The sequence below is a fragment of the Bison bison genome, unplaced genomic scaffold, assembly GCF_000754665.1.
Source record: "Bison bison bison isolate TAMUID 2011002044 unplaced genomic scaffold, Bison_UMD1.0 scf7180017864384, whole genome shotgun sequence".
Lineage (NCBI taxonomy): Eukaryota > Metazoa > Chordata > Mammalia > Artiodactyla > Bovidae > Bison > Bison bison.
Genome location: NW_011494956.1, coordinates 16,164,054 through 16,185,080, shown reverse-complemented (window position 1 = coordinate 16,185,080; position 21,027 = coordinate 16,164,054). Strand labels below are relative to the sequence as shown.

At 46.4% G+C, this 21,027-nt stretch overlaps 1 protein-coding gene across 1 annotated transcript in view; it reads left to right on the top strand.

Moving 5' to 3' along the window:
- The window catches only part of EPHB1 (EPH receptor B1), a 328,791-nt gene that overhangs the window by 233,449 nt on the left and 74,315 nt on the right, over nucleotides 1-21,027 (top strand). The window contains 2 exon segments of the mRNA XM_010858306.1: nucleotides 269-333; nucleotides 13,163-13,285. Coding sequence (XP_010856608.1) covers nucleotides 269-333; nucleotides 13,163-13,285 — 188 coding nt within the window.

Genomic DNA, 21,027 nt, shown 5'->3' with positions numbered 1-21,027 from the left:
GGGCCTCTCACCAAGCTCTGTAGAGACCCTAGGCCTGCCTGACCTCTGAAAGACCTTGACTTGAAAGCAGAGCCCCCTGCCCACGGAGATGGTCAAGCTAGAATGCTGGCCATGACAGCAGTTCCGCTTAAGTGACAGTTGCAGCTCCCAACCCCAGGAGAAGCCCGGGTGAGCCACCATCAGAACAGGGGGCCTGGGTGGAGGTCCTGGGAACAGAGTGGTGTGGATATACCCTGGCTGAGAGAGCTCCTCCCCCTTGTGTCCACAGGAAACGTGCTTACAGCAAAGAAGCTGTGTACAGTGATAAGCTCCAGCATTACAGCACGGGCCGAGGTGAGTAGAAATCCTGAGCCACTCACCACCTGAGCTCCGGAGTCAAAAGGCAAGTGCTTGAGGGCTCCTTATAGGCAGACTGGCCCGTCCCCACTGTGAGCCCCCTCCCAGCCACCAGTGCCCAGAGGCTGGGTCCCCAGGGACCAAGGCTGTCCACCCCATCTGTGTCCACCCATCATGGGCACTTATTGGATGCCTGGCAGGTAGATTATCTTCCTCACTGATAAGCCCATAGAGGACACGGAATGCAGGGAGATTGGTTTTAGCAAGTCAATGAATCCTGAAATCAGACTCAGTGGAAAAAGATGGAGGGTTCTCTATTAACATCTTCTGCCTTATCTTATCCAATGGGGCGGCTGGGGAATGTGTTAACCAAATTCACAGATAAGCCAGAGAACTTGAACGGAGGGAATTAAAAAGATAACAGAGCCCAAGAGGCCAAAGTGCTGGGATATCTCCCAAGTGTTTTCTTTTAAGCAATGTCTTTAAAAGTTTTTCACTCATTATCTACTCTCTTTTTTTCAAAACCTATATATAATATTTTTATAACTAAAATTTCCCTTTATCAACTTGTGATGTTAAGTCCTGTGTCGGAATTCTTCTTTGAAGTGTGTCATGACAGCACTGCAGGGTCTGCAGAGGTCCCCACTGGTCAGCTGGGTTATTTCCTGCCTCCAGGAAGCAGAATGCTTAAATCCTCATAGCAGACATGCTGTTTCTAAATAACTCCTTTCAAATTCCATGGACACACTCAGAAACCTGCCCCGGCGCTGTGTGCTCTGCCCTCTCTGTCTCCAGCTTCCTTCGTGAGCTGCATCTCACCTCAGTGCTGCTGTGGCTGTACCAGCGCCCTCTCCCTGCTCCCTGGGTGGTGAGCATGGAAAACAGGCTCTGTCTACACACACCATAGGCCGGCCTTCTCTGGGTGGTTCTGGGAGTGGACATGGGGTCCGAGGTAAAAGTTCTCACCCGAGGTGACCCCAGGCAAGAGAGTGATGCAGGGGTGGCCACATAGCAGTTTCGCCATGGAGGAGTTTGTATTAGAGTGAGGGCAAGGCTGGGGCTCTGCAAAGGTTGCTCTGTAGATATGGCTTTTTTCCTCAGGGTTTTCAATCCAAGACCAAGAACCTACCAAGGGTCTGTAAAGGACTAAGCCCCTGGCACCTGGGTTGCTGTTTTAAGTCATGATGGGGATGGGGCTGTGGACTGGGCACCGGCTGAGACCCTGAGGCTCTCTCAGGGTGGTCCAGCTGACACCCATGTTCAACAACACAAACTGGGGTCAGGGGAGGGAGATTGGGAGAGCAGCCCCCTTCTAAGGCTATAGACACAGCTCCTGCAACACTCCAGGTCCATCTGTCCCTCTTTCTCTCCCCCAGCAGGCCACCTGGGCCTCCATTTAACCAGACGTCACTGGTTTTAGAGGGAAATCCTAATGTGTTCTCTCTCCTGTCCTCACATTCTGATTTTGCACCTCAAAGCAAAATCTTCAGATACTTTCACTTAATATAAACTGACGCATTTCCCTTCTAGGCAGGTCTTTAACTTCCTAAGGACAGAGGCTTTGATTTGTCTGTGATTCTCAAGTGGAGGTGCCCCATCCAGGGTGCATCAGGATTACCTGGTGGGCTATCTCCACCACCCCGCCTCCCTGCCTCTGCCTCCTGGGGTTGTGACATCACCCCGCCTCCCTGCTCTGGGCTGATGCCTGGCCACCTTGAGAGCCACTATGCAGTCAATTTCAGATTTGGCATCCTTTGAACTCTTTGGATGAAAGAAACATTTAAAGATGGCCATGTCCACCTCAAAGCAGAGGACACAAAATTGGGTTTGAAAGGAGGAATGCCATTTTGAAAACTAAAGATACCCATAGTGAGAATGGGATACCCTCAGAGGGAGCCCCTCCTTTTAAAGGCATGCAAGTTAAACCTTATACCCTTCACTGGGGGTACAGAGAGTTCCCAAGCATCAAGATGGGGTGCATCTTGCTGCCTTTTTGGCCTCTTCAGCCTCAGACCTGACTTTCTTCTCTGGAGGGGCTGGCTTTCCTGGGCTGCCACGTGTCACCCACATGCACAGATAGGCTTCCAAAGTGCTCACAGACTCCTTCTGGGGAATTCTCACCTCTAAGGCCAAGAGAATCAAGCATCCCTGGTTCTCAGGGTCTGCCAAAGACCCAACACCCAGTCCTCAATAGCAGAAACCACTGAGGATGGCTGAGGACACAGTGTTGACAAGCTGTGCAGTCTTCATCCCCAGGACTTGGGCACACAGAGTTCTTCCTGCACCAGAGTTCAGTCCCTCTGCTGCCTTAGAAGTCTGTCTTCTTTTTAAATCTGTCCTCCCTTTATAAATGCTCTTTCTTTCTATTAATAACCTCCTCTTTTTACCCAGTCCCTGAAACCTGGCTCCTCTCCCGCACTCTGGTTCTCTGAACTCATAGCCTCACGCACTGAATTGCATCAGTGCATTTTCTCCCATGGACATCCGTCACTCTGACTAATGCTATTACTGTTGGAGAACCAGCCAAAGGGATGTGGAGCTGGGGAAGACACAGCACACACGTAGCAGAATAGGAAACTCAAGGCTCTGATGGAGGACAGACCTGGCCTGAGATGGGGGAGGGTAGGAATAATTAGTTATGGAAAGCTTACACGGTGCCATGCATGGGGAACTTTATTCTGGTAGCTCATTTCAACTCCTCCAACCCTGGCAACCACTCTAGATGGCAGGCATTTATCTAGGGAGGTTCCGTGACTTTGCCAGGTCTTGCAGCTCACGGGTGGCAGAGATGGACCTCACATTCTCTAAACCTGGCTGCAGAGCCCGTCATCTCTCCGTATTGCAGAAGCTCAAGGTGCCTGGAGGCCAGGAGCAAGGAAGAACATGAGGACCAATCTCAGGAGTCCTAGATGGTGGTTTGTTGGTTCCTCCTCTGGGTCCCACTGCAGGAGGCAGAAAGGCGGATGCACTTGATCTGAAAGTGTGCACACAACCATTCCTGGGCTACCTATATGCATGCACCTCACTGGGGGGACGTGGATGCTAACCTGGACATCTCAGCGCTTCCTGCCCTGGAAGGGACAAGAAGCCTGCAGCAGCTCCCCAGCCTCACTCATCAGTACCCAAGAAGGCCGCTGCCTGCCTTCCCTGCAGGCAGGTCACAGGGCTTCATACAGAGTCTGCTGGCATCTGTCCTCCCAGACCTGCCTTTTAAGCTGATGCAAAGGCTGAAGGAGACATAATAGAAATATTGGCAAGTGTAATGCCTTCTCTAGCATGTGGAGATGCAACAGATCTTGTCAACTTGAGAATATCAAGTGCTTTCCAGGGCAGGCTCTGAGCCTGCAGCACAGAGAATGGACTTATAAAGGAGGATTTGATTGGGGTGAGAGTGACTAGAGGGAAGGCAGGTAGGGAAGAGAAAGTGCATGGATATGGTGCCAGATGCTAAGCTGAAGAGCCCGGGAGCCTGTGGTTCATGTTCAAGGATGAGTGGGTAAGTGTGGGTTTCCCATGTCTAGAAAGAGGCAGACAGATGGCAAGTTCTTATGGTTTCCATGGGACAGTCCTCAGAAGATGCTGGCTGACTAAAAACTGTCTGGATGGGATGATCCAGGTGGGCTTGCGAATCTATCTTTAGAAAAGTTCCAGTTGATGCTACATTTGGGAAATGCTACCAGGTACTTATAAGGCTTGGGTAACTACACACTGGATGATAGTTAACACTGCAGTGAATTCTAAGATGGATGGAGTGAGCAGAAGTGGGGAGAGAAGGTGAGGGCTTGGGAAGGGGTCAAGGGTTTTCAGAAAGCAGCCCTAACAGAATCATCTCCGTGTTACAGGCAACTGCAGTTATAATCACAGAGCTATTTTTATTAAGCTTTGAGAAATTTTGAAAACAAGTGAGATATGTATCCAAAATAAGAGATTGGCACACGTTAATGTCCACACAGGACAAGAGGACTGAACACAGGGACCTCAGAACACAAGTGTGAGCTCAGTCCCTGCCAAACACCCAAGAAGCTGGGAAGCAGATGCGTTCAGGGCATTTAAAACTAAGTTCAGTGATTATTGGGGATTATTAAGGATTAAATACAGGGTTATTTTAAAAGTTATTATTAAGAAAAGTTATACAGGCTTCCCTCATACCTCAGTGGGTAAAAAAATCTGCCTGCAATGCAGGAAACCCAGGTTTGATTCCTGGGTCGGGAAGATCCCCTGGAGAAGGAAATGGCAACTCACTCCAACTTCACCTATTCTTGCCTGGAAACTACCATGGATAGAGAATCCCTGGCAGGTTACAGTCCATGGAGTCACAAGAGTCGGACACGACTTAATGACTAAACCACCACCATGGGGCCCTCATCTCATTTACTAGGGCTGTGCATTTGCAAGACATTGCATATTTTGGCAAAATATTTGATGATCTTCTAAGGGGAAGAAGCACAGTAAAGTGGGCACAGAGCTGGTCTTCATACAGAAAGAAAGTAGGTTAGTGAGTCTGTTAGCCAGGGAGGGAGTCCTCAGTTTTACCTTAGTCCTTGTCCAATTCAATCTCTTGTTTGTTTGATTGTTTTTTAAAATCATAGCCAGGTGCAAACCTAGGGATGCTTATCAAGTTTGTAGGTAACAGTTGGGAGGTATAAGTAACACCACAGAAGATAGAATCAAAATTCAGAACTATCCAACAGCTCTGAATGCTAATTTGAAATCTGCAAGACAAAATGTTAGAGGGATAAATCTAGAAGCTAGTGTTGGTTAAAACAAAAATAAAACCGTAAGAAAAGGAGGAGACCTGACTTGCTATCTGTTTGTATGAGAAAGTTTATGTATTTGCTTGATCACATGCTTAATAGGAGTGATTAAAAAAAAAAAAAAAAACTAGTAAAAAAGCTAAGCACTGCCACTAAAGCAGGAAAATACTGCCCAGAGCCTTCACCTTGAGCATTGACTGTATTAAGCACAGTAACTAACTGAATCCTCATAACCATCCCATGAGGTAGATTTCACATGTGAGGAAACAGCCTCATAAAAATCCAGTAGCCTGTCCAGAGTCTTGGAGTTAGTGATTTGCAACATAAAGTTTTAAACTCAGGTCTGTCTGACTCTGTGGTCAAGATTAAAGTTTGGATCAGAGGAGGTAATATGGACATGCTGTCCTCTGCACTGGTGAGAAAGATCTAAAGGGACATTCTTAGTTCTGGGGACCCCATGTCAAGAAGGATATTGTCAACAAAGCAGCCGGCCCATGGAGGGTACCAAGTCATGACCTCAGAGACACCAACTGATTTGGTGCTGGGGGAATGCAGGCAGGGACCTGTTTTTTTTTTGTTTTGTTTTTTTGTTTTTGTTTTTTCTGCTGCTCAGTCATGTCTGACTCTTTGTGACCCTATGGACTGTAGCACACCAGGCTTCCCTGTCCTTCACTGTCTCCTGGAGTTTGCTCAAACTCATGTCCATTGAGACAGTGATGCCATCCAACCATCTCATCCTGTGTCGGCCCCTTCTCTTGCCCTCAATCTTTCCTAGTGTCAGGATCTTTTCCAATAAGTCGGCTCTCCACATCGGTAGCCAAAGTACTGGGGCTTCAGCATCAGCATCAGTCCTTCCAATGAATATTCAGGGTTAATATCCTTTAAGATTGACTGGTTTGATCTCCTCACTGTCCAGGGGACTCTCAAGAGTCTTCTCCAGCACCACAGTTCAAAAGCATCAATTATTTGATGTTCAGTCTTCTTTATGGTCCAACTGTCACATGCAGGGAGGGACCTAGGGGTCATCACCAAGCATGACACCATCATGGCAAAGGAAAGGCGACGCTGTTGTGCTTTGTGAGGATAAACGGAACCATCACTGAGAGATCCAAGTAGGCCAAATTTGATTCAGTGTAAGAACAGCCCCCCAAACTGGAACTGTCCATGCAGAGACAGGCTGCTTTGTGGAGAGAGGGGTGAGCTCTCTGCTCTCACAGACACAGATCTCAGTAAAAGATGCTGTAGAATGGAGTTCTACTTTAGGTAAGACACTGGACTTGATTCATCCCAGAAGCACATCTAGCTCCAAGATTTCCTGTAGCTCCAGCTTGCTTGGCTCTGGGTGGGAGGGATTTCCCAACCGTACAGAACACAGCATCCAGTGTGCTGGGAATCACCTTGGACACCAGGGTGAAGGTCAGGTATACCTGGAGGAGGGAGACAGACTGGGCATTTGGCTGCCTGTCCTGGAGGTACCTGAACAAGTAAATGAGGGCTTATGGGAAGAGGAGGAAAGGCCCCCAGGTGCAAAAGGTGGCTGAGTGTTCAGTGGGTGCTTATTAAATGCCAAATAAATTTAATGAACTGGCTTCACCTGTGTGGCTGCTGTTGGCTCTAAGCCAGAGCTCTAGAAACCTGGTTAACTCTTTGAGTCCCCAGCTCCTAGGCTGTTGCCCTCAGCTTCCTGACAGGACTTCAGTGGCCCAGAGACAGGGGGCCTTGTCTGGAAGGACATTCCTGTCTTAGTCATTGATACCCAAGAAGTAGAGAGATGTTAAACTGTTTTTCCTGAAATACCTTTCTCTATCAAGAAGTAAGTTGCCTGTGATCCACTTTTCTTCTCCTAGAGACACATATTAGGCTGTGACTGTGTTTTTAAGAACAAATCTTGAAATGTGGTAAATCACCCAAACAGAAGGTTGAATGAAGAGCTTCCTCAGACTCGGTGCTTTTCCCCCCAGGCTTGTTGCCCACCCTGGGGCTCCCCGTCTTGGATTCTTCCTCTAACCTTGGCTGGGTACCCATGACCTCCATTCATTCATGGAAAAAGACATCCACTCATTTTCCTGGCCTTGGTCCCAAGAAGCAAGTGGAGCGAAGAGTTTCTAGTGCCTGTCCACCTTTCCTGGTAAATTTGGTCTAGGAAACTGCCCATTCCTTAGCCTTTCATACCAATAGCTTCGGCTGTCACTCACGTGTCCCCCACACGCAGCACTCCACATCCAGTCTTGCAGCTCTGTTTCTATTCTGAGTTTTCAGACTCACTTCTAGGCACCCGTATGTCTCGTCCATGCATTCAAAGTCTAAAACCACGTGTGCAAACTTCCTGGACAATCAGGTTTCCTTCCCAAAGTGCATCATGTAGTTAATAGTACCACTTGATTCTGGAAGTCTTGACATTAATTCAGATTCCTCTGGTCCTTCTTTCATTCCTCATCTTTAATTGCTCACCAAGTGCTGTCAGTTTTTCCTTTGAAATTTCTCTTGCTTTTTCTGCTGTTGTCACTGTGAGGCTCTGGCTAAAAACTGTTATCTTGCACCTTAATTACTGCAACAACCTCAGAACTCTTTTCTCAGCCTCCAGCCCCGTCCTCATAACAATGCATGGGAGTGGTGAGGGCTGCCAGCCAAATGAACTCCCCGATGTCTTGTTCTCAGCACATCCCTCCCCTGCTGCTGGCACATTTGTCAGCTCTGTGTGTCCAGTGGCAGCAATCGGATGCCTTTGATGGTAGTCAAGGCCCTCCCACTAGTGTATCAGCAGTGTTCCACCTTGGACCCCACTTCCTTCCACACTCAAGCTGGCCACACTCTCCTCACTCATGCAATGGCAGGTATCACTCTGAGCTATGCCTTGTGACACTGCAAGCTTGTCCCTCATCAGTGAAGGACCATGTGACCTGTCATTTTTGGTCTCTGACTTTGAGACTGGCATCCACAGTCTTCTGCCTTTTCTGGTTTCTGCTACGCTTACAGCTCATTTCCAGGTGTGGGCTCCTGACTCTAGACTCTCCAGCACTGCTCCCCAGTTCATGTCTCAGTGACCTGAGAGCTCCACGAGCTTTGTTTTCCCTGTGGCTCCTACGGTCCCTGGCACAGTTGGGTGACGGGTTGCCACTGAGAAAATGAGGAGTGATCAAAATCCCGAGGCAGAGGACTGGCTGAGGTCCCTCCCAGGAACCCCTGAACAGCTTCCCTCTTGTGCTTAGATATCTGGACTAAATTTAGGTGAATTACGAGTATGGCAAAGTCTGCCTTGGCTCCAGAGTGGGAAAGGAGGGGCAGCTTTCCACCTTCTCCATGGCTGTATCAGATCTGCTGGGACACAAGGTATCAAAGACTGGAAACAGCCTAGTTAATACACTAGCTTTCTGGACCCTGCTGTGAGATTCCAGGAATCTTCCACCAGCAGGAAGGCACTGGGCTCTTCCTGGCACCCCTGAAGCCTCTGTCATGGGACCCACAAAATGTGCATGGTACCATTTTTGTACTTTCTGAATGTGCAAGAGGACTGGATGGCAGCATTCCATCTTCTCCTTCCACTGTTAATACCCAAATGTTACCGCCTGTTTAGAACTGGCCCTTTCCCAGCCTATGCTCGCCTGTCCTGGGACCCTGGCACTTGCAAACATGTCAAGATGACGTTTTAGATACACCCCACAATCTGACATCATCCCCCAAACTTGTCCCAGCCTCTTCCCTTTTGAGAGCATCCTGATCTCCTGATCCAGAGTCTCCAGCCATAGCCAGCAGTTTCCTATGCTTCACTGACTGCTCCGTACCACGTAGGAAGGCTCTGGATAGTGGCTGAGTCATTTTTTCCCCAAACTTAGTATCTTTAAAGCCTTGGTTCATGTTTAAGATTTTGCAGATCTCTTGGGACTATGGTCCTTTAAAGCTTTAGCCATCCAGGCTGTGACCCTAATCATAGCTTAAATGAATTTTGAGAGCAAAGAACAAACATATCTGCAAATCATACCTTCAATAGAAATTAGAAAGCTAGAAAATGATAAAATTGAAGAGTTTTCTCTCTCTTGGCACCATCAATCAGTTTAGATCTGTGCATACCATTTTTGTGCCAAAGGTATATAACCTATGTTAAAAATAATGAAAATAACCAGAAACTATAAAATACTATAAATATTGCAATATTAACACTAATAATAATGAGAAGCATTGAACGGAGCATTATAAAATGTCTTACATTATAGAGCTATATTACATCTGATATTATTGTAACTGCCGTTAATAATATTTCCCCAACACTCACAATCTGAGAACATTTTCTGAGCCCTGTCTCCAAATGTTTGGCTGTGCCCGACTCCGCAGCTGACGTGAATTCCTTGTTCACTGTCTGGTGATTCATTGCACTAAATACCATTTCCCTGATAATTAAAAACTGCTCACTGGCAAGTGGGAGCAGGAACAGGCTGATGCAGGATTTATGCAGAAACACAAAATGAGCCAAAAGACAAATGACCTGTTCTGCGTAGCTGAAGGCATTTTTTTCCCCACGTCTCCTTCTGGGACTAGAAAAAGGGTAGTTGTGATGCGGGAGAGCGGTCTGGCAAGATGTGTCATCCAGGGATAAGATGGATGCAGGGAGAGCCTTTAGAGCACATGTTCAGCCAAATGGTTCTCCAGACTTAGGAATAGAGACCACCTCAGCAGAGGAGTCCAGCCAGGGCCATTCCTAGGCTGACTGTATCAGACCCTTGTCATTGCAAAAGAACTGGGTTTGAATCGATTTTAGACTTCTGATTTCAGTTTTCCTGCCTCAGTCTAATAACGTACCCTCAGTTTCGGGAAAACAAAGACCGATTCCTACCCTGCATAGGTGCGGGATGTTCTAAACTGACATTACATCAGCTCTCCTAGGCTGCGTGCTCTCCTCGGTTTCTTGTGAAAGACTTTGGTGATGACCAAAGCCCATGCCTGGCCCAGAGCAGCAGTTGAGACATTGTGTGCATGCACGCATATACACACATTCATACATGGATATACATTTGTTTGCTCACACACACACACCATATATACACGCACTCATATACATGCATACACACACTCACACACACACACACCCCTTAATTCCACATGCCAGTGAGGTAGCACACCTGCTCATGAATAAACCAGACAGTGATTAGAAGGTGAACTTTCTCCCATGAAGATACATTTGCCCGGACATCATTGGCCTGAATGAATCCTGGCACCATTAAGAGATGAAACTCTCCCTTCTGGGAATAGTTCCTTCCCAGAACTGATCAGGGCCAATATCTGTGGAGCTCATTAACTCAGAATCCTCTCTCATTCATCCTTACATATGTCTTTACTTGCAAACCATTTATTACAGCGCATTCTAGATTGTTTAATTAGTTTCTGTGGAAGAGTTCCTGTAGGACAGCTTAGCACACATCGTTTAAAAGCCCTTAATCCAAAATAACAAGGTGGTATTTTTAAAGTAACTAATATAACCTTAACACTGCCCACCCCCACCACCCCAGCTTCCTACCTCCCCATACACTTCCTAGAACAATTTACTGATAGTAATCATGAGTGTTTCAGCTTGTGAGCCCTCCCTGTACACCCGGCACCATGCTAGATATGTCACTTACAATGTGGTCTTTAATATTACAGCTGCCCCTGGAGGAAGGTGTTTCGCCTTCTTCGGTAGAAGAAAAAAATAATAGAAGAGATGTATGTGGTCTTGCTGCAAAATGCCCAGCTAGAGATAGGCTTCAGAATTCTGACCTCACCTTGGGATCCCCGCTTCTGGCCTCTCAGCCTTCTCTCATCTCAGTCCGGAACTGGGGAGAAGTCACAGGCTGTCGACACTGGCCTGCCACCCGTTTAGCATTTTGAGTGGGTCTTTTGCTGTGGCCTTGTCTCCAGTGCTCAGCCCTCCAGCACACAGGGGCCAACTTCCGCCTAAAACATCTGTGTTTCTTCACCTAAGCACCTCTCTGGCCCTGGACCCTTCCAGCCCAGCTGCACAGCAGGCAGAGCAGGCCCCAGCCAATGACTGACGGGAGTCGTGTGGCGCCACTCCAGCTCACGCCACCCTAGCTGACTCTGAAGCTTGTGATCTCAGAGGTTCCTTGGGGTGGGGAGTTAAGCCTGTGTCAGTTACCCACAGCCCATGGCGGTAAGTGCCTTGAGGGCACGCTTTTCTTAGGCTGCCTTTCCGTCCTACCTTACTGCCCACTGACCTGCAGGCACTTCTTGGGATCACCTCCCAGATAATCCCAGTAGGGATCACCACCTACTTGCTTTCACGTCTTATCTTAAGTCGTTGCTTCTGAAGAAACCTCAAGTGAGACTGCCTGAACATGCTGGTCAGGGTTGTTAGGCATCCATGCGGTTTGCTCGTTCTTGCTCTTTACTTGTTCTCCAGACCAAAGGAGAAAGAGATGAGCCTCTAGTTCTATTTTTCCCTTTGTCCACTGCTATTAAAGTAAAATTTCCATTCTCTCTCCACCGCTGCCCCAGGGATTAAGACATTCTATCATAAAGATGAGGATTTTCTTTGTTCAAAGTTCAATCAATAGATTCCAGAGTCAACATTGTCATCCCCAAGTTTTCAAAGAGCATTTTGATTGATGTCTAGCACACTTGGAGTGCTTTTATTTCATGACTGGGAATAATCCAAATTTCAGAAAAAGTAATTCCTCTGGGTGGGGTACCTGGCTTTAAAAACATTTCCGCTTTGAGTTCTTGGCTGCATCTTCCTTCTCCATCTGAATTAGACTCTGGCCTGACCTGGTGACTAGGGCAACATTCATTTGGGGTCACCGTAGAGCCACCAGAACTTTTTGGATGGGAAATGTCATTGTGTGATAATTTATAATATATAAATTATCATAATATATGTATATATATTTATACACATATAAATTGTGTTTTCAAGGCTGGGAGTTGCTGAGAAGGAGCTGCAGTGGGGAGTGTGTGCTGAGAGGACAAAGCTCAGGGAACCTAAGGTTACCTTAGCCGCAGCCACGGCACGGGGGCTTTTCCCCACCTGCCTGCCCTGATGACCTGCCTCTTTTAGGAACCAGACAACAGCAGCGGAAAGGGAAAACGACTGCTCTTCACAAGGCTGCCATGCCAGACTGTTCTGTTCAGCCTTTGAAGCCCACCTCCCATCTCACCACCCCCAGGAAATCCCTTTCCATGCTTGCCTAATGACACGTCCAACACGGTGAAAAATGACGTTGTGATGAATCCATTTGTTTCTTGGGTTCCATTTCCTGTTTTTGTCCCCTCTCTTCCACTTTTCGAATGTATTTTTTCTGCAATGACAATTCTCTATTTTGTCCCCGTGCGCACCTATTTATCTTGCCGCTGTAAACATCAGTGACAAAGTCCATATTCCTTTATGTATTTCTCATTCACCATTTTATTCACTTTTCATACTTCACTGTGTCTGAAGGCATGGGGGTTCAATTACCATTTCTTCTTTCATTCCACCTCATTTATTCTGTGTAGACTTTACAATTTTCTCTCTCAGTATTTTCTATGCTCTTCTCTTCACGTTTTCTGTTCTGGTTACTGGCTTGGCACTCCTATCTTGAGGTTTTTCTAATATCCATTCCTTTTTTTGTTTTTAATCCATCCTCATACCTCTTCCAGCCCTGGACACTGCTGTCAGTTATAACCTTAACGGTGGCCTCCACTCAGGAAAGTTGTCAAGTTGATAAATATTGATATCTGCCCTGCCATTTTACCACCACTTTTCTGCTAATGCATTTGGTTGGCATCAATCAGCTTCTTTGCCTTCTATGAGCGCCTGGTGTGGGAACTGGTCCCGATCTGTCACTTATAAGTAATCTGCTCCACATTTCATCAAGAGCTCAAACACAGAAAATATGGAGGAGAGGTAGAGGACAGAGAACCAGGCTAGCATGGCCCGGAGGGAAGGGAGACAGGGAGGTCCAACAAGGAAAAGTGAGGCAGCTGGACGTGTAGGAGAGGCGCCCCCAACCCAGCCAGACCATTACTGCTGGGGACAGCAGCCAGTGCTTAATGACTGCTGTGTCCTCTTTGGGATGTTAACCCTGCTTATCTCCTCCAAAAAGGCTCCCCAGGGATGAAGATCTACATTGACCCCTTCACTTACGAGGACCCCAACGAAGCTGTCCGGGAGTTTGCGAAGGAGATTGATGTCTCTTTTGTGAAAATCGAAGAGGTCATCGGAGCAGGTATGGCTCTTCTTCCCTCCCCTCCTTTCTGCCCTCTTGGTGTCTAGACATCCTCTTTCACCACTCTGGGTGATGTCTATCATCTTTCTCCCCCAAAGGTGCATCTAAGCCATCTACAATATGTGTCTAAGGATCTTCTGGGACCTTGTTCATGGTGTCCAAGCTTATTTGGTGTTGCAGAGAAGTCAACTCTGGTTTTAAAAGATTCAGAAATAGCTCTGGAAATGGAACACCAAATGCAAATAAAGAGAGAGAAATAGGGTGATAAGTTGGGAAACACACTTCTCTTTTTAGAAGCTGAACTTAGTATCCCAAGCACTGACTCCAGTATCTCCATGGCCTCGGGCCAAAGTTTATTCCCACACTTCCAGTTTTCCTTTTCTGATATACATGGATTTGGAGACAGACTATGATGAACTAAAGAAGGACCACTATTTCTAGAAGAAAACTCACCCATATCCATATTTTCTACAAAAGATCCATGATATGGATGGTAATATAAGACAGACTTCCCTCCCAAGAAATGCGTGTTCTCATCTACATTGGAATACAAACCCAGCCCAGCAAAGAATAACTGTCTGAGATGCTATCAGGACACTCTACCTAAAGGCTGATCTAGCATTTTCATCTTCCTTTAATAGATCAATAGTTGAGTCAGTTGGATAATGGATCCAGCCTTATTGATATAAATGAGGAAAATATCCCCAAATATCATTCCTTTGGAAATAATCTCTTTAGTGCCCCCTCTGTGGTCTTTTCTGAATCTTCTTAAAAGATGTGTTTGCTTTGTGTCCTCTTTCCTACTTTTGGTTCCTTATACAACATTCTTTGTTTTCTCTTCTTCTTTAAATTGGATTAGACATTGTTCGGGCTCTCTTCACTTGTATGCTGTGTACTCCCAAAGCTCCTATGTCTGGAAGTGCTTTTTTTCATGTCAATATTTGGAGAGCTATGGGGTTGCCTCTTCCAATATTTTAAGCTCCATAAAATATGTTTAGTCAAAGTCTTCCAGACGGCCACTCCATATATTATCTTTAGGAGGAAAGTCACCCTCCTCCCATTCACTGCCTCTCTTAATGTGCTGAGGGGTCAAAAAGCCATCTGTGAAATTGGAAGTCGCATTTGAAAGCTTGCCCCATTAAGTCACATTCTTCTGCTCTGATTTCCCTCTAAAAGAGCTCCAACCTCATGGCATCCCTGTGGTGGGTGCTGGACCCTCCCTGTAGGACACATGACCCTCTTTCTACCAAACTCTCACGTGTTCCAGCCAGCTGACCATAATCTGATCCACATGAGTCTATATGTATCTCCCATTGATTTTCATTAAATATGTTACTGAACCACGACTTTCACTTCTGTGCAGATAATTTTCTCTTCCCCCTTAGATACCGACAGACCTAAGGATCATGCCTTAGAAGGCTGCATCCCAGATAAGCTGGATGACTTGAAGGGACTCAGATTTCTCCAGTAAATTTGAAAGTGAAAGCTTTGATCTCGTACCTGCTCCTCTGTGTTGTTCATTACTGTTATGTCATGTGAAAATGGAGCTAGTGATTTTAATGTTGTTATTTATGTCGAGTGCTTAGCGCAATGCATTCTGGACTGCATTTCATCCCAGAGAGCCCATGTCAGCCCCCCTCCCATCTTTTTCAGGGGAGAAGCAAAGAGCCTTCTCACTTTATGACCCTGCCGGGGAGGTGCAGCTTGGAGTGAGCTCACCAACTGCTGGATGCCTATAAAGGGACAATCCATGGCCCACCTTCACCTTCTATCTCTGGGTAGCCTTTGCTGATGCTGTCATGTTTGTGCATTCTGCTCAGAGAAGACATAGTCCCTGCCATGGCTTACCTGGTCCTGGGGAGGGATGGATACACGGAGCAGTATAGAAGATGCCCGGTAGCTTGGGATAAAGTCTTCTGTCCAGTTGCTGCTGACTGCCTTCTACCTGATAGCCATCTGCTTGCAATTCAGTAATTGCACAGCTCATCCCTGTGGATGTGAATTCACTATGTGGAACTTGATGCAGTTTCATCAGGAGACACTCCTGGCTGGAGTCAGTCTCTCTCTGTCCTCCGATTCTTCCTCTCTGTCACCACTCCTGCTTTTTCCACTCCTTGCCTCACTGAGCTTGACTTCACTTTATGCTAAAAGAGCTGGTGTGAGTTGAGTTTTTTTAAAAAAGAATTTTGTAAGGTAACATTTGTAGTGTAGTTGGCAATATTTCCCTTAGCCACCTGGCAGATTCAGCTCAGGGGACCAAATCCGGGTTCCAAAATGATAACATAACATGAGAAGAATCAGAAGTCCTTTCCCCTTCCTTCATTCTGTTCCTTTCTCCTTCCCTCAACATGCTCTTATTAGATACTTTTTGCTTGTGGATGTTGAGTCCCAGAGATGAACAGACACTCTCCTGTCCAGAAGGCTGACAGTCTTGTTGAGAAACAGGCCAGTAACATTCACACTGTTCACTGTTCACACATCTCACAGCACAGGCAAATGCGAAGTTTGGGGCCAATAGAGAGCAGCGTCCAGCTCCTTGTTCTGGGAGTGAGTGGGGGGATCAGCAGGACTTTGCAAAGAAGGTCACCTTTGGCCTGAGCTTTTAAGGTTGAAAACTAGTAGGAAAAGTAAGTTTGGAGGAAACGCATGAGGGAATGAGACAGAAGAGGAAAATTAAATAACTTAAGGAGGGAAATGACCATGGCCTGGCCCCAGTGGTGTGCTGAGCCAGTTTGTGCTACTTTGTGGTAGCCAATTGTGTGCATCATTTTGCAGCCCTGTGTTTGGTGACATCTTGGTGGTCTGACATCAGCCATGGGAGGAATATTTACACCATGATAATTGGCAAATGCTACAAATCAAAGGTTTTGTTTCTTCACTTCCTGGAGAGCTGATAGTTTAGCACACCCCGGGCCTTCCAGAATGTGCAAGATAATTTCAAAGAGGTTGCAGAGGAACTGGCCCATTTCTGCTGCATATAGATCCAGAGAAGAGGGCTGTGTTTGTTGCAGGAGGGATTAGATAGAGAATTCAAAAAGATCCGCATTCATTAAACATTGATTCCATGCCTGAAACTGTGGTGGATGCTGAAAAGCACACTCGGTGCCTCATAATCCCGGCTGATGTGTTAACACAAAGTCCTGCTCTGCAGGAGGAGGGGATGGGACTGAGAGGTAAGACGGGGGTCAGAGAACACGCAGCCCTGGAGGCAGGAGGAGGAGAGGCTTGATGGCCAAAGGAAGAATGCAGGAAAGAGGCACCTGGGGGCCCCCTAAGAACTTTGGGTTGCTGGATGGGCTGATGCTCTGTGTGGCACATTCTGAGAACAAGGCTGAGAGAAGGCTCCTACAGAGGGGATCCCTGAGGGTAGGTGACTTAATCAAGCATTAAGTCTGGAATCTAGCGATCAGGAGGTTGGGTATGGATTTTATCCTATATAAACCGCGAGTGAGTAGTCTCGGAGCAGGGTAGGCAGTAGAAATGAAGTGGGAGAAGAACCTGATGAACCTGTGTTGATTGAACTTGAAAGGGTGATGGGAAAGGTTTGTAAGAATTCAGAGGCATGTAGACCAGTTATAGGGCTGGGAAACATGGAGGAGGTTTGAGGTGGTCAATGCTGGAATCAAGTGTGGTAAGGAAGGCTGCCTGGCAGCAAGTAAACCAACCTAAACCAGAAAGTACCCTGACACGGTGAATGGAGGGGCCAGTGGCCTTGATGGCTGGAGCTGATGTGGAGACATGGCATGGAGGTTGTGGCCAGAAGTGATGGCCATCAGGTTAAACACCTTAAAGGGAAAAGGGGGCTGCCTGGCCACCAGGGTGTGGGGACTGGTGGTTGTGCTTGCCAGTAAAGGCCAATGGAATACAATCTATAAACTTTGGGGTTGAAGAATTGCACCAACCTCCAAAGATTCTTCTACCATAGTTGAGGATAATGAACAAAGGAATCAAAATAACTGTGAGCCAGATGTGACACCAACCAAGAGGACTGAATTACACTTGACCCTGGAACAACACAGGGGTTAGGGGCACAGACCTTTCTTTATGGTTGAAAATTGATGTGTATAACTTGACAGCCAGCCCTCTCTATCCATGAGTCCACATCCCTGGACTCAACCAACCATGGATTGTGTAGTACTATATAGTACCTGCTTATTGAAAGAAGTCTCCGTGCCAGTGAACCTGTGCAATTCAAACTCTTGATGTTTATCAAGAGTCAACTATATAATTAGCTCATTTATCATTATGTAATGTTTGCTTTGTTGTTGTTTAGCCATTCATTTGTCTCCAGCGCTTTTGTGACCCTGTGGATTATAGTCTCCCAGGTTCCTCTGTCCATGGGATTTCCCAGGCAAGAATACTAGAGTGGGTTGCCATTTCGTTCTCCAGGAGATCTTCCCAACTCAGGGGTCCAACCTGTGTCTCCTGCATTGGCAGGAGGATTCTTTACCATTGAACCACCAGGGAAGTCCCAATATTTGTTTACTGCCCCTCTTTTATCACCATGCTCAAAGTTCCATGGGAGTGATGAAACTTGAGCGCCTCTGTTAGTCCCGTGCCTGGCCTGCTGTGGCACTAAGGTGCTCAGTTAAAAGTGTCCTTGGAGGAAAATCGTAATAGGGATAAACTTTGAAGAACTGGGTATAGTTTGGGAGTATGCAGAGAAACCAGAAAGAGGTCACATGAGATTGTGAGTCATTCGGTGCTCTGAAAGGAGCCTAGTGGAATGAGGAAGACTGATCCTTCCTCTTTTCCTTGCAGTGATGGGAATTTTTGAAGTCCTTTTAGAGAAGGCATCTGCTATCTTTGGAGAGTGTCAACTCTTTGAAACCATGAATCTGACTCATAGGAATCACTCACAGGTCAGCTTCAATTGACCTGTGGAGTTCTGATCCACTGCTTGATTCTGATCAGTTTGAGCTGTAGACATGCCCAGAACATAAACTAAGGCTTCCATGTATACTTGGGCCCTAAAGCATGAGTGGTGTTCCTGGGTTGTACAGTGTGCAGCCTGCATAACTGTATGTAGCAGCCCTGAGCACAACAATGAAAATACAGGTAAAGGTGTCACCAGAAGGGATCATCGAAGGGGAGACATGCCCATTGTATTTTAATTAATAACTCGCCCCCCACCCCCCCACTTACTCCAGCAGATGCTGACCCAGCATTTCCACAGATGGCTTAGGTGAGAGGGCTGGATAAGGAGAGTTGGGGAGAGGGAGTCTGTGGTGTATACGGATAAGATGGGGCCAGCAAAGACCCATCTCTTCTCTTTGAGGAATAGAATGGTTTCTTGGTGATGATTAGGTAGAAAATACCAATACTGGATAGGAGTCACAGCAGGAAGGGTTTCCAGATTACAGTTCAGTCGCTCAGTCCTGTCTGACTCTTTGCGACCCCATGGACTGCAGGACGCCAGGCTTCCCTGTCCATCAACAACTCCCAGAGCTTACTCAAACTCATATCCATTGAATCAGTGATGCCATCCAACCATCTCATCTTCTGTCATCCCCTTCTCCTCCTGCCTTCAGTCTTTCCCAGCATCAGGGCCTTTTCCAATGAGTCAGTCTTTCCAATCAGGTGGCCAAAGCTTCAGCTTCAGCGTCAATCCTTCTAATGAATATTCAGAACTGATTTCCTATAGGATTGACGGGTTGGATTCCCTTGCAGTCCAAGGGACTCTTAAGAGTCTTCTCCAACACTACAGTTCAATCTTCAGTGCTCAGCTTTCTTTATACTCCAACTCTCACATCCATACATGACTACTGGAAAAACCATAGCTTTGACTATAGGGTTTCTAGAGGAGCAAAATAAATAGATGTTGTCAGTAATTATAATTAATATAGCTGGCATGCACTGAATACTCACCATGTGCATGTTTCATTCAGCCCTCATGATGACCCTGTTAGCCCTGTGAGTTAGTGTGTGTGTGTGTGTGTGTGTGTGTGTGTGCGTGCATGCGCACATGCACACAAACACTCATGCATTTGCATATGCATTTGTAAACTGGTGAGGATGGTGGCTCATTCGTTAAAGAATCTGCCTACAATGCAGGAGACCCAGGTTTGATCCTTGGGTTGGGAAGATCCCCTGGAGAAGGGAATGGCTACCCATGCCAATATTATTGCCTGAAGAATTCCATGGACAGAGGATCCTGGCGGGCTACAGTCCATGGGATTGCCGAGTCGGACACGACTTGAGCAACTAACACTTTCACTTCTATTTTCAAGGATATCAATATTCAGTGAACAATTTGTCAAAGGCCATGTTACTGGTTGAGTTAATAGTAGGGCAAAAATTGAAACCCAGATACGATTGACCTTAATCCAGTGAATGTAACTCCCACACTACCTTCCACTTCTGTCACTGTCCTGGAAAACAGCAGCTAAGTATACAGAGACATTGCTTCTGATGTCAAACTCTTATCTAGCAGTTTGGAATACCCAAGCCACTTTACTGGGAATGGCAGTACTGTCCTAGAATTCAGTGTGCCCATATGGTGATGCCACAAAGATGCCCCTCATTCCCTGGGAAGAGCATGTTCTTCCTAGAATACCTTCGTCCTGTTCTCTGGTCCTCCTATTTTAATATAATCAGTTATTGACTTAAGAAGGCTAACAATGAGCGCCACAATATTTAGCACTTTTAGTTGTATGTGCTTGCTTATGTTAAGTACTTCCCTGGTGGTTCAGATGATAAATGGTCTGCCTGCAATGCAGGAGACCTGGGTTCAATCTAAAATTAATGATATCTAGGTATATGGTTGTCTAAATGACTATAGGAAGCTATGAGAAAAGAGAAAACTAGATTTACTCTCACCATTTAGGTATTAAGTATTGTGGGCATCATGGCTACTAATTAGAGTCATCTAATTTGCCAACTCCAGTAGCCTAGTAATGGGTACCTGGGGAACTCTGCTGAGAAGGAGAAGTGGGATTGTGATCAATTAGTAATGTCTGTCCTGAGTATAGCATCAGGAGGTGGTGGAATGCCTGCCATGATTTTACTATCCCTAGTTTAGCCGTAACCTGTCTTACACAGGCTAGTGTCATAAAACTTGCTATAAATCGTATTTTTAAACCTAGTTTAAATGAATTCTTTAAAACTTTCTTTTCTGGTGGAAGCTTGAATTAGTTACACGAAGCCCTGCTTCCCTTTTTCCCTCCCTGAGGCAGTTTGTAACTTCAAAATGCTAAAGAAAAGAGTGCAATTGTGTGTGGATCCTAGCAGCACATAGCCAACAGCTAGTGCTTGAAATACCTGCTGGCAGGTTGGATGTTTCATTTCCAAAAATTGAAAATTCTTTCCTTCTGATTTTATATATAATAGTTGAGGCAGTTAATGCTGCTAAACCATTTTTTTCTCTCTTCCTCATTTTGTCAAGGAAGATAGGGAAGAGAACCTGGCAAGGAGCTGAAATTTGTAGGGAATCATTTCAGCAGCTGTCTGGGAGGGCAGTGACAGGAACTAGCAAAATGACCCTCAGCAGACAGCTTTGAGGGCTGCAGTTCTCAAACTAGAGCCAGGCGTCAGAATCAGCTGGAGGCAAGTTAACACCCAAGTCACTGGACCCTGCCTACTGAGCTTCTGATCTAGGTGGGTAGAGGTTGGGCTCCAAAGCTGCTTTTTCTAATAGGTTTCCAGGTGATGCTGGTGCTGGTGGGCAGGAACCACATTTTGAGAACCACTGCTAAGAGCCACTGGCACTAAACTGGCCTGAAGCTGAAGTTGGGTCCTAGCCA